The sequence below is a fragment of the Diuraphis noxia genome, unplaced genomic scaffold (genome assembly GCF_037042655.1).
Source record: "Diuraphis noxia isolate RWA-SAM2 unplaced genomic scaffold, SU_Dnox_SAM2 contig0001, whole genome shotgun sequence".
In the NCBI taxonomy this organism is placed as follows: domain Eukaryota; kingdom Metazoa; phylum Arthropoda; class Insecta; order Hemiptera; family Aphididae; genus Diuraphis; species Diuraphis noxia.
The window spans coordinates 80,664,511-80,677,269 of NW_028301711.1; the positions used below are offsets into that span (position 1 = coordinate 80,664,511).

At 29.6% G+C, this 12,759-nt stretch overlaps 2 protein-coding genes and 1 pseudogene across 2 annotated transcripts; 1 reads left to right on the plus strand and 2 right to left on the minus strand.

Moving 5' to 3' along the window:
• The first annotated feature begins 1,229 nt into the window (after window positions 1–1,229).
• On the plus strand, window positions 1,230–2,843 carry LOC149061977 (KRAB domain-containing protein 2-like). The gene is made up of 4 exons (XM_089215170.1): window positions 1,230–1,912; window positions 2,037–2,225; window positions 2,299–2,505; window positions 2,572–2,843. Exons 1-4 carry the CDS (start codon window positions 1,285–1,287, stop codon window positions 2,841–2,843), a joined length of 1,296 nt encoding a protein of 431 aa, XP_089071296.1. The 5' UTR covers window positions 1,230–1,284.
• Window positions 2,844–8,276: 5,433 nt separating this feature from the next.
• On the minus strand, window positions 8,277–9,104 carry LOC149061978 (E3 SUMO-protein ligase KIAA1586-like). Its single transcript, XM_089215171.1, has one exon. The coding sequence runs from the start codon at window positions 9,102–9,104 to the stop codon at window positions 8,277–8,279; it is 828 nt and encodes a 275-aa protein (XP_089071297.1).
• Window positions 9,105–9,287: 183 nt separating this feature from the next.
• On the minus strand, window positions 9,288–10,475 carry LOC149061979 (E3 SUMO-protein ligase KIAA1586 pseudogene; annotated as a pseudogene).
• Between the last annotated feature and the right edge of the window lie 2,284 nt (window positions 10,476–12,759).

Below are 12,759 nucleotides of genomic sequence, written 5' to 3' on the forward strand. Positions count from 1 at the left end.
TCTCCCCTAATATTTTATATTATATTTAGTTATGTAAAATATTTCAATTCAGTATTTACATGTTCATATAGTAATCATTAATCAAATACAATTGTTATAGTATTATAGATGCATTTTCCCTCTGTTCATTACGTTTTACAGGTACCTTATTATTTAAAAAAAAAATGTTTATTAGATATTTTTTTTTTTATCTCGTATTTATGATATTAACCCTTTCAGACCCGAATTAATTGTAGTAGAGAAAAAAAAAATTAGCGATTAATATATGTTATTAAAGATACCTAATTAAGATTCTTTTCAAGTTTGAAGAGATTCTGACCATCTGGACCAAAAATATAACTATGCACATTATAATGTCCATTGGGCCAATATGGAGATACTTGAGTGCACATTACAATGTGCATTGGACTTTCTAGCATAAAACACTATGCACATTAAAATGTGCAAAGGGATTTAGGTGATAAACTTAGTGTTTCAAAAAATATAAAATTTCGTTAATTTATGAAACGAAGACATGTTACCGGCAAAGACGTAAATTAAGGAATTAATGTTAATGACTAGTCAATAACGATATTTCCGATCAAATTAGGCAGTACACGATATTGACTAGTAAATATCGTTAATGTCTATTATAATCAGTCAATGATGCAATTAGAAATATCTCCTAGGTAATGACAATAACTCCGGGATTTTTCAGGCATAATTGACAAAAATATAAAATATTCTTGCGTTGTAAAATCGATTTATCTAGATATAATAAGTACGTACGATAAAGCTGATAAATCTCTAATATGTCGACGGCCGTACTTTAGGTACCTATTAAGTACTATCTTAAGATAGCGATAACATGTATCTAGTATCCATCTATAGAAATTACCTTCAAAGTCGACCGATTTGTAGGCGCGCAGTTCACGTTCACTTCACTTCCAGTACAACATAACAGTAAACTTTTTGTTCTGACATCGATTTCAGTGAGTTCATACATTTTTGTTTAATTTTACTCTTTTCATTTTTGCTATGGAGATCGAAGAAATGAAAATAAAATTCGAAAATGCAATTTTCTCGGTAATTGATGAGAAAAAACGGGACGATAACACAGCATACATCAATACCGTGCAGTATGACGAAAAAATATCGGCCGTTAAAAGTGCGAAATTAAAAAAAAAAAGACCACAAGACTACAGATTGATTCGTAAGTACGATGTTATGACTATTGCTGGGAAAGAAAAATTAATTAAACCCATATCAGATGGAACAGTTCTTTATTATTTGAAAGTTGATGAAATGTTCGACGTCCTATATAATACTCATATTGCAATTGGACATGGGGGAAGAGATAGAATGGTGGCTGAATTAAGACATAAATATTGTAACGTTACCAAAGAATCAATTATGGTTTTTTTAAGCTTCTGTTCATATTGTCAAAAAAAACAACCTAATCCGAAAAAGGGTTTGGTTTCGAAGCCTATTGTGCACACAGCTTTTAACTCTCGGGCACAAATTGATCTAATCGACATGCAATCACAATGTTATAATGATTATCGTTTTATTTTAAATTACCAAGACCATCTTACAAAATTTGTATTATTACGGCCTCTAAAGTCAAAACGTGCTGAAGAAATTGCTATAAATTTATTAGATATTTATACTACTTTTGGGGCACCGTCAATTTTGCATTCTGATAACGGACGAGAGTTTGTCAATTCAATTATCACTAATCTTAATGAAATGTGGAGTGATGTAAAAATTGTACATGGCAAACCACGACATAGCCAGAGCCAAGGGTCGGTAGAACGTGCTAATAGAGATATTGAAGCAATCTTAGCTGCATGGATGACAGACAACAATAGTAAAGATTGGCCAACCGCTCTCAAGTTTATCCAGTTTCAAAAAAATCGAGCGTTCAATTCAGGTTAGTAATCTTTTACTATTATTTAATTAATTATCAACACAATTAATTTATACAAAAAATATTATTTATATTAAAAATATGAAAATATTAAGTCAAAAATAAAAATAAATAAATTCAATTCTAGGAATAGGTCGTTCTCCTTATGAAGCCATGTTTGGCTGTCCTGCAAAAATCGGATTAGCTTCAACAAATATTCCTTACGATGAAATTTCTAAATTAGAATCAGAAGAAGACGTTGAAAATATATTTAAAAATCAAAATGAAAACACCGAAGAACTTGAAGTTGAGGGTGAAGGAAATCGTGATATTATAGGTAACTAATACAATTGCATATTTTTTCCTTTTTACTTTTTTGGATTTTTGTAATATCTTAGATTTGAACAAAGATCAAATTAATAATCATAGACAAGGGGCCATAACTAACCTTCAAAAGCAGGCACAAAAAATGATGAAGTATTCTAATACTAAGTTAACAGAACTTCAAGTAGGAATTACTGTAAGAGTACCTATACCTGACGTGGATAGAGCACGTGGCTCACCCCTTAATCTTTTGGCGGTCATTGTTGCATATGAAGCTGATATGTATAAATTATGTAAGTACAATAAAAATTAATTGTTAAAATAAATTAATAACAATATTAAAATAAATTACTATGTAGGTACGGAGTATGGCATGCTAAAAAATAGGTTCACTAGAGCACAACTCGTTCCGTGTCCTGAAAATATATTGAATTATGAAAAAACAATCGCGACTGCCGGAGTAAAAGAAATTACGGTTCGTGAGGCTGCTGGATATGGAATCGCGGGATCACAAGGCTATACAAGATGTATTTGCAAAACCAAATGCAAAACTAATAGATGCGCATGTAAAAAAAATAATGTTTTATGCAATTCAAAGTGTCACGGCACAACAGATTGTGAAAATAAATAATTATTAATTATGTATAATTTATCTTGTATTTATACATTTCTGACCTAATTAAAATATTTCGTTAAACATAATTATCAACATTGCCTATCAGTATTAGACATTAAAGTAAGTTCCTAGTCATAGTTCTAAATGTGTTAACAAAATATTTAAATTTTACAACCTTGCCTATGTTGTCAGTTAATTCCTAGGCATTGACAATATCGACTACTAATGTTAGGAATTTATAATATTGGCTAGGCATTTACGTTATTAACTAATTTACATCATTGACGGTAACATATTGTTTTCTTGTGCACACATAGTAATAAATTATTTAAAAAAAATCGTTTAAAATAAAAAAATAAAAATATATTATTGATAAAAAACATTTTATTGATAACAATATTAAAACAATTTTACCAAACATAAAAAATAAACGTAAACAAATCTTATTTGTGTAACACTAAACATTAATAATTAATAATTAAAAAAATTAAATCAACATTTTAACTAAAAAATACAAAAAACGCCTACTTGGCAGCATGAAACAAAATTAATATGTTGTCAATTTAATAGGCTTTAAATAAATATGTGTACACTACACAATTTTATTCATGAAATTTACGAAAACAATTACTTTTTTTAGTGAAACACAAATGGGTACCGCATTTTATACAATAAACATGTGTACGTCCCGTACAACCTTCAAACTTGCACCGTATTGCTTCTTTTCGATCATCGTACTCTGGATGGTGTCCGTATTGATCTTTCCTTACTTCTTCGAGCGGTCTTTTATCGACGTTTTTTGGTAATCTAGTTGGAGTTATATTTATTGAATTTGAACTACTGGGACGTCCTCTTCGTTTTGATGTAGGAGTTGAAGGACTACCAATCATAATTAAACTTTCGGCAAGGTGTTGTTTAAAATGTATCAAATCCATAATTTCTTTTGTAGGAATTTTAAGGTTTATAGCATCTCTTTTGTACTCAAGCCACGAATTAACTACTGCCATATCAAATATGTGGAAAAGCATACGTAAAGTCCACTTTTTGGATTTAATAAATGTACGATAATAACTTACCAGCTGGTCGTGTTTGTCTACACCACCCATACTTTTATTGTATAAATAAACAACTTCGGGACATTCAATAAAAACCAGTGATTTTTTTTTTACGATCAAATCTTTGTACCATAATTGGTGTTTTCGAAGAAATGAAATTTGATCCGAGCTGTACAGCTTTATTATCAAACCACTTTACCAAAGCAATATTATGATTTTAACATATCTCGAAACTAGTTCCTCGGCCCATTTTAGCTAGTTGTTTATCTTTTGGAAACGGGGGGTTATTGAATCTATTTATTCGGATTGTTCCAGCAGCAAATATTTTATACTTTGATAAACAGCAAAATAAGTTGTAAGAGGAGAAATAGTTGTCAAAAAATAAAAAGTGTTTGTTAGGCTTTAAATTTTCAACCAATTTTAAAACGATTGCTCCACCTAGACCAAAATTTTTTTGCATATTTTCATCGATTTGTGTAGACGATCCTTGATATAATAAAAGATTATAGACTAATCCACTTTGTCCACACAACAAAAAATTTTTTATTCCCCACGGTGATGGTTTACCCCTAATATATTGTTTTATTGATAAATTTCCTTTAAAAGGAACAATTTGTTCGTCCACACTTAGATTTTGTTCAACAGGTAACTGGGCACAGCGTTTAATAAATGAGTTATACAATGGACGAATTTTCACAAATTTATCGATGTTTTCTTTGGGTATGGCTTTATTATCTACGACATGGAAACAACTACGAAGTTCAAAAAGTCTATTCCTGGTCATGTTATCCGCGATTAAAGGACCTCTAAAATTTTTTTCCCAATACATCCTAACTCTTGGATATTTTAGAACACCAAAAAGCATATGTATTGCAATCATAGTTTTCATTTCATGAGTAGAAGTATTTTTTAATTTTTTCAAATTTTTCTGAGCAGCATATATATTTGTATATTTTGCCATGTTTGTGAAATCGTCATTAGAAAAATATTTAGTAAAATAATCAATTGGGTTTAAAATATTGGTCAAAACCGGCTGATTTGAATCAGGTTGTATTGTAATGATTGGAGGAGTAAACGGAACAATTTTTCCAAAATATATTTTTTTTTAATATTGGAATAAATCTAGACCATTTTTTTGTACTAGTATAAGAACCTAATGTAAAAGAAGTTGTATTTTGAATCGGCTGGAATGATAAATCTAATGGAACTACATTTTCATTTATTTGTTCGTTCACCTGAGAGGCTTCGGGTTCTATTTCTATTCGTTCATCAGCTTCATCCATTTCAACCATAAATTCAGCCAATCCTTGAAAGTCATTATCGAAGTCGTCTAAAAGATTCTCTAATTCTCTATCAGGAAAATTGACTGTCACATCTTCGTCACTTGACAGTGATGATAAATCAGAATCAAGACCAGTACCAAGTAACCTAACAATATCTTCTTCTCGAATCATTTTAAACTAACTAATAGTCTACTGTAAAAGTGTAAAATAAATACAACAACAACAGCAACACAATAAAATATACGATCTACAAATATTTTAATTCGTATTAACTGACAACAGCTAAATAAAAAATGATAAATATTCAATGTAACATAGAGTAATAAACAACAACAGCAACACAATAAAATATACGATCTACAAATATTTTAATTCGTATTAACCATTGGGTATTACTCTATGGTATTAACTGATAACAGCTAAATAAAAAATGATAAATATTCAATGTAACATAGAGTAATATTACTCTATGCAATGCAATAACGGACATCTAATAATATAATATAATATTGTATAAAATTAATTCGTCTAATCTCATTGTACATTGTAATGTATAACCCCTGGGGGTCTATTTTTGAACTTGATCGAATCGTATTAGTGATCTAATACGTCCATTTTCGATCATCTATTCGATTAAGTATACAAAATTGTATTTTTGAATTCAATCTAATGATTAGTAATCGAATAAGTAAACTAATTATTCGATTACTATATTAGGTTGCTCATTATTAATCTAATAACATTTTAGATTAGTTATTCGTTTTTTCCTTATCACAACTCGTAGTGTTAAATGTCATAAAACAATTTTTTTTACTATAAATTCTTCATTAATTTATTCTTTAGAGCATAATTAAAATAATTAAGTGAAAAATATGGATTTATTACTTAATTTAAATCATCTACAAATGATTAGAAATCTTGAAGAGTTGGAACTCGAAAGGAATGATAATCGACGATTTTATACCGCTGAAAATGCATTGGACGGTATTAACTATTTATTTAAATACATACATAAAACTATTTTAGTGTAAAACAAACTAACTCACGATATGTATTAAGATTTAAATGATCGTCAGTTCATCAAAAAGTTTAGACTACCTAAACAAAACGTCCGAGATCTTATACATGAACTATCTCCATTTATGATCCATCCTACTAGACGCTCTGCTATTACTATCGAACGAAAGGTATTTTGAAATATCAAAATAAAATTTATAATAATTTTGTACCTATAGACGTCATATAACACATTCAAACAATAACATTTGAACATAAACATAGATGTTACTGCATTACGTTTTTACGCAAGCGGTTCTTACCAGCAAGATATTGGCGAAAATAGAGCTTCTTCGATGAGTCAGTCAGCTGTTAATCAGTGCATAACAGAAGTTACCGAAGCTGTAAATCAACCGCTAGTTTTCAGTAAACATGTTTATTTTCCTAGAACTATAGAAGAGTTGAACATTGTCAGGCAAAAGTAAATTTTAAACCTCCGTCTAAAAACCATCTAATTAAATTATATTAAATTTATTTTAAAGATTTTTCGAGAAGTATAGAATTCCTGGTATAGTAGGAATTGTGGATGGTACGCATATCGCTATTGTACCTCCTAAGAGTGAGGGTATGTATCCGGAGCATAATTACGTCAATTAGAAAAATTAACACTCAGTTGGTAAGAATAATCCTATTACAATTATTAGATAGATAGCGAATGCGTCAAGTATTTTTTTTATAAATGTTTTATTAGATTTGCGATTCTAATATGAAAATAATAAATGCCAATGCGAGATATCCGGGTAGTACACACGATGCCTATATTTGGAATAGGAGTAATATTTCTAATACTATGCAGCAACTTCATAGAAATGGCTACCATTCATATTGGATGTTAGGTAGGTATATATGCTTGCTAGTTAATTTTTATAAATTTTGAATTTAAATTTAAAATTATGTACCTAAGTGTTCAATAAAATCATTATAGCAGATTCTGGTTATGCTCTAAGGCCTTGGATGATAACTCCTTTACACGATCCACAACAAAACACACCTGAAGCTGATTTTAATAAATGGTTTTTAAAAACAAGATCTCTTATTGAAAGATGTAACGGTGTATTAAAAATGCGATTTCGGTAAAATAAATTATAAAATGTTATTGTACGTAAGCAGTTAAATAAGTTTTAACATTTTTTTCAGTTGTTTGTTAAAACATCGAGTGTTACATTATGAACCTTTAAAAGCATCTAAAATAATTAATGCATGTGTAGTCTTACATAATATATGCATCGATAACAATGTTGCCAATGACGACATAATTTGTGAAGACGATATGATTTTTGACGAAGACGATCTAGGAGTTATTCATAATGTAAATAATGACCAAATGCGAGCTATAAATCCCTTGTTGGTTGCTGGTCGAAACATGCAGAAAACAATAATCCAACAATATTTCACAACATATTAACGTATTAATCATATTTTAAAATATTTTGTTTTATTTCTTCTTAATTTTAGGTAGGTAGGTATAATAGAATAGAAGCAAGAATAAAAAATAAAGTATTTATTTATTTAAATACATAACAATGCTAGTTAAGCTTTCTGCCACTTTGCTTTGCAAAGCCAAGCTTGCAGAATAATATTTTTGATTGTTTTCAATTTCAATTTCTTTGAGTTTCAATTTTCTCTCATAATAACTCTCCTTTAGTTTAACCAATTGTTCGCTAACATTGCCCAAGTGTGTGTTGTCGCTTCCGCCGTTTTGCTGAGTCTTTGAATTTTATTCGACTTCAATTCACTATTAAAAGAATTTATTTTAATATAAATTGTGTAAATTTTATTTACAAATAATTTCTACACAAATAAAATATATATTATTATAATATACTATTTTATTTTATTGTAATTAGGTACGCTAATATTCTAATTTAATTGTTATTTGTTATTAATGTTATTCAATGACTATATATAATATATAACCAGTGCTCGAAATGAAAAATTTTACGAACCGGAACGTTTAAAAAATTAATATGAGTATTATAATATTAATTTTTAATTTTAATTATTTTAAGTAATTTTAAGCTTAAAAAATTTACAATTCAAATTGAATACATAGTTTATAATAATTTCCATAATGCTGAATATTTGTCGTCAATTTTTTTGTCACGTTTGCGACTTGCATTGTCATCAGCAGCATGTCCACCTTTGGCTAACCATGACCGTACATATTTTTCAGGACGAAATTCAGTGAGTGGAGGGCCAACACAATTAATAAATAAAAGTGCAGAGACTGTACTAATATTTAATGAAGATCTGAGAGGTGTTATAATTTCATTCATTGAGCTAAAATTTCGCTCGCACTCACTTGTAGATATCGGAATAGTCGCTACGGTTTTAAAAAGTATTTGTAAGTCGTCTGGAACACCTTCTTTTCCTCCTTCCAATTTGAATATTTGAAAACCCCGAACAATATCATTTTCTTTATTTAATTGAAAGTGGCGACATAAGTGACGTATTTTATCATCTCCAAATGTAATATTTTCGATTTCATCATTATCGGAAGTAGGCCATTTTTTTGGATCTAGTACGCTAAGACTATCGATTAAATTTGTATAATTATATATGTTATCCTGTTGATCTTTTTCATGTTGACTTACATGTGATGAATTAGTTGTTATCATCCGATTTCTTAAATTATTTGCTAAGCCTCTGTATAGTTGACTCGTATTAATTTGTTTTACCTTTCCATTATGAATAGGAACATTTTTATAAATATTTAATTCAATCGCTTTTAAAGCGCCGGCTAATTTATGTCCGGGCTCACTTACCATCGAATCAAATACTCTAATTGTTGTTCTAATAGATTTATCGGCATCTACAAGAGTGATATTACGCCTTTGCAAATACTCCGATAAGTCTCCTAGTTCATCTAAAGCGTCTGCCATTGCATTAAGATTACTAACAAATTCGACGCTGGAGATCATTAATTTTAACCCGTTATACTTGCTTCTTTCTTTCGAATATCTTGTTACATCTGTTGAAGCAGATTTAAAATGTTCATAAAGAGCCGAATAATTATTTAAGACAGCATTTATAGTTCGTTTACTAGACGCAACCCAGCGAACTGACTAAATTCTTCCTATTTGTAAAATTTGTTTTTCTAAAGAACTTGTTACTAGTCTTAACTCATTTTGATTTTTTGGCGATTGATGATATAAAGAATACAATTTGTCCATAAATATTTTAAAATGATTTATTCCATCAACTTCATTTACAACATCATTAACGGCAAGCTCTAAACGGTGGTTCGACCAATGCCAAATAATTAAATTTGGAAACATTTTTTTAAGTCGAGTTGCTACTCCCGAATTTTTCCCAATCATTACGGAAGCTCCATCGCACGCAAAACAAACAAGACATTCTTTTAAAAATTGTTGATCAAATCCATATGTATTCAAACATTCAAGTAACGCAATAGTAATTTGTTCGGCAGAAGTGCTACATAGTTCAATTAAATCGAGATTAAGTGTATATGGTTCACCGGGAAATGTTTCAAAAAATGTTCGCAAAACGACCACTAATGTAGTTTTTCTACTAAGAGTCGTTGACTCGTCTACCAAAATTGATATTTTTTTTTTGTCTAAAATTATATCTTTACAAATAATCGTTTTCATTTCAGTAGCCAGATGGATCGCAATTTTCGCACAGGTCTTATCTGAGTGTAATATGTTCCCCATACTAATCCCGTTTAATACTTGTAAATCAATATCTACCGGTAAATCAACAAATGGTCTTTGACTTTTAATTATTTTGTAAACGGTTCTAAAGATTTTTTCAGTCGTTAAATATTTTGCCCGTTGTAACTCACTAATACCTTTTTCTATCTGTTTTTTTTCAGATTGCTGTAAAATGTTTGTTACTTTAATATGGGCCTCCGAATTTTTATGTTCATGTATTTTCTTTCGTAAACTAGACATTTGGGAATCTTTTGTTTGTCCATTCGATTCTATTGAACACTTTTGCCAAGGTTTTGAAATACGTAAATTTTTTTCACCAAATAATCCTAATTGAGTTATTTTTTTGCATACACTACAACCTAACTTTTTATTTTGTACAATTAACCAATTATATGATAATTTAAACCCGTCGTACTGACTTTTATTCCAGCATGTTGGGATATGTACATCACAGTCGGAACTTTTAACATTTTCGACGACCGTTTCAGGATGTTCTAATGCTACTTTTTTATTTGGATTTTCTGTTTCCAATGAATCGTTCGGACGTTTGTTGACCCAATTTAATAAAAACGAACTCATAATTTATAATAATTATAATACTTAAAAGTAAAATGCACCTCACACATATACTGATGCAGTAACTGACCGCACTCGAAGCAAAACACCGACTAAATATATTGTGACATTGTCACTTGTCAAGTATTATCAAACTACAATCAAAATATAATTAGGTAGGTATACACAATGTACACATGTATAACGATTACAGATAGTCGGTAGATAGAGTTTGTTACAATTTGTGACAGAATACGTTATCGATAGTAAATTGGGTATTTTTACGTTTTATTGCCTTTTATTGCGATCACGACTTTAATTGTATAGCGTAGCCTGTGGGAACTTTTCGGTCATTAAATCGTTTACGTTTTTATTTCGAATAATTGCGATAATACGATAAAACGATTATACACGCGTGATGTCAGGTGAAGCCTCATGGAGTTACAAATTAAACTTCTCTCTATATTAATTATTAAGTATATTACCTATATTAATTTTATATTTTGTCGAAAGGAAATTTTATAATTTTAATCCTTGAAATTGTGATACTGTGAATTATTACGAAACGGAACTCTTAAATTTTAATTTTAACCAACGGGAACGGACGCAAAGTTTATTTTACGAACCGGAACGCCGTTCCGGTGCGTTCCGGTCCATTTCGAGCACTGTATATAACTATATAAATAACTTTGTTTAGCTAAATTATTAAAATATTATACTTTTAATTAACCTGCTTTTTTTCTTTTCGGCGCTAATATCAAATATCGGTGAACTTTTTTAAGTGACGATCGGAATTTCATTAAATAATCTAAAAATAAAATGAAATAAAGAAATTGAGACCGAGAAAAATATATACCTAAACGAAAATGGTTAATGAATAATGAGTATCAGTGGAGTATTTAAATTTATGTTAAAGGAGCTTATCATTTTTAAATAAATAAAATAATGATATAATTTCATTCAAACAAAGTTTATTTTGAAATTGTTTCGATTTATATGCTCCACTATTATTCATTTACACGATAAATTAGTCTAGTTGATGCCTAATATAATATAGTTACACTCTATAATTCTATATAAAAAAAATACGAACTCATTATTTTCTAAAGGCAAATTTATTGTTTCGTCGCTCAAGTCATTTAGAAAAGATATTGATGCCTCTGCCTCCATGATACCTTCATGACCGTGAATTGCTGTAGGACCAATCATATTTACAATAGTGTTTTCTATTTCATTCAGATAATCGCTGTCCGGTTTGTCACCACCTCCCGTATTATTATACGACGCCTTAGATAGGACTTGCCTTTAGTCACCACTTTAGATCATTGTAGCACTAGTAATTAAATAGTTTATAATTAAAAAAATGTTGTATGATAATTATTTAAAAAAATATATTGTTTACTTTTCTCTAAAGCTGCCAAGTTTTAGTTGCGCCAACACACGAGTTTAAAATGATGGTAACTTCTTCCCAAAGCCTTTGTGAATCTTTTAAAGTAAAATTAGCTGAAAACTTTTTTATGTTTAGCTGAGGATGTTTGACGACCCATTCAACCAAAATTTTTTTTTGTTCCTCGCTTATATTTTTGCCCTTTGGTCGTTTTTCAGCCACTTTAGTACTCATTAAAATGAAATTATTAACAACTTATATTATATTAATTACCTATTGAAAATTTTATTTTAATTATTCCTGTATAGCAAACAAAACTATAATCAAGGGCACATTTAATGATAATTCAATAAAAGTAAAAATGTTTACCATAGATGTATAACGGATTTTTCAACCATCCGTGTATTTTTAAAATAACAGCTGTGATAAAACAGGGACGCCAACGCATATTCATAACTTTTATAACAATATTCATTCGTACACTAACCGTTCGTTTACCTTTATTAGATTATCATTCAAAAATAAGGTTTTTCATTGATCGAATATCAGTGAACGAATAATTCGTTTACGAGTAATTCGTTCGTTATTTTCGATCAAGTTCAAAAATAGACCCCCAGCACCTAATATCGTGAACGGTTATAGATACCTCGATTAAAGATAGTATGGTTGCGTGACGACGTATGATAATGTATAAGCAAGAAGCAGCCACAAATATGCTAACAGTCAATCTGACTGCATGGTAGCGCTCACTATCGCTCAATAAATTCACAAGAACTAATTTATATGTTTTTGATTTCGATCATAGATAGCATGGCGGTAGACAACAATGTTATTGTGTATAAATATATTATTCTATATTTCTTTGGCTATAGTAAAGTAATAAGGATCGGGATTCGGGAATTTGTTTTTTATACCACCTGT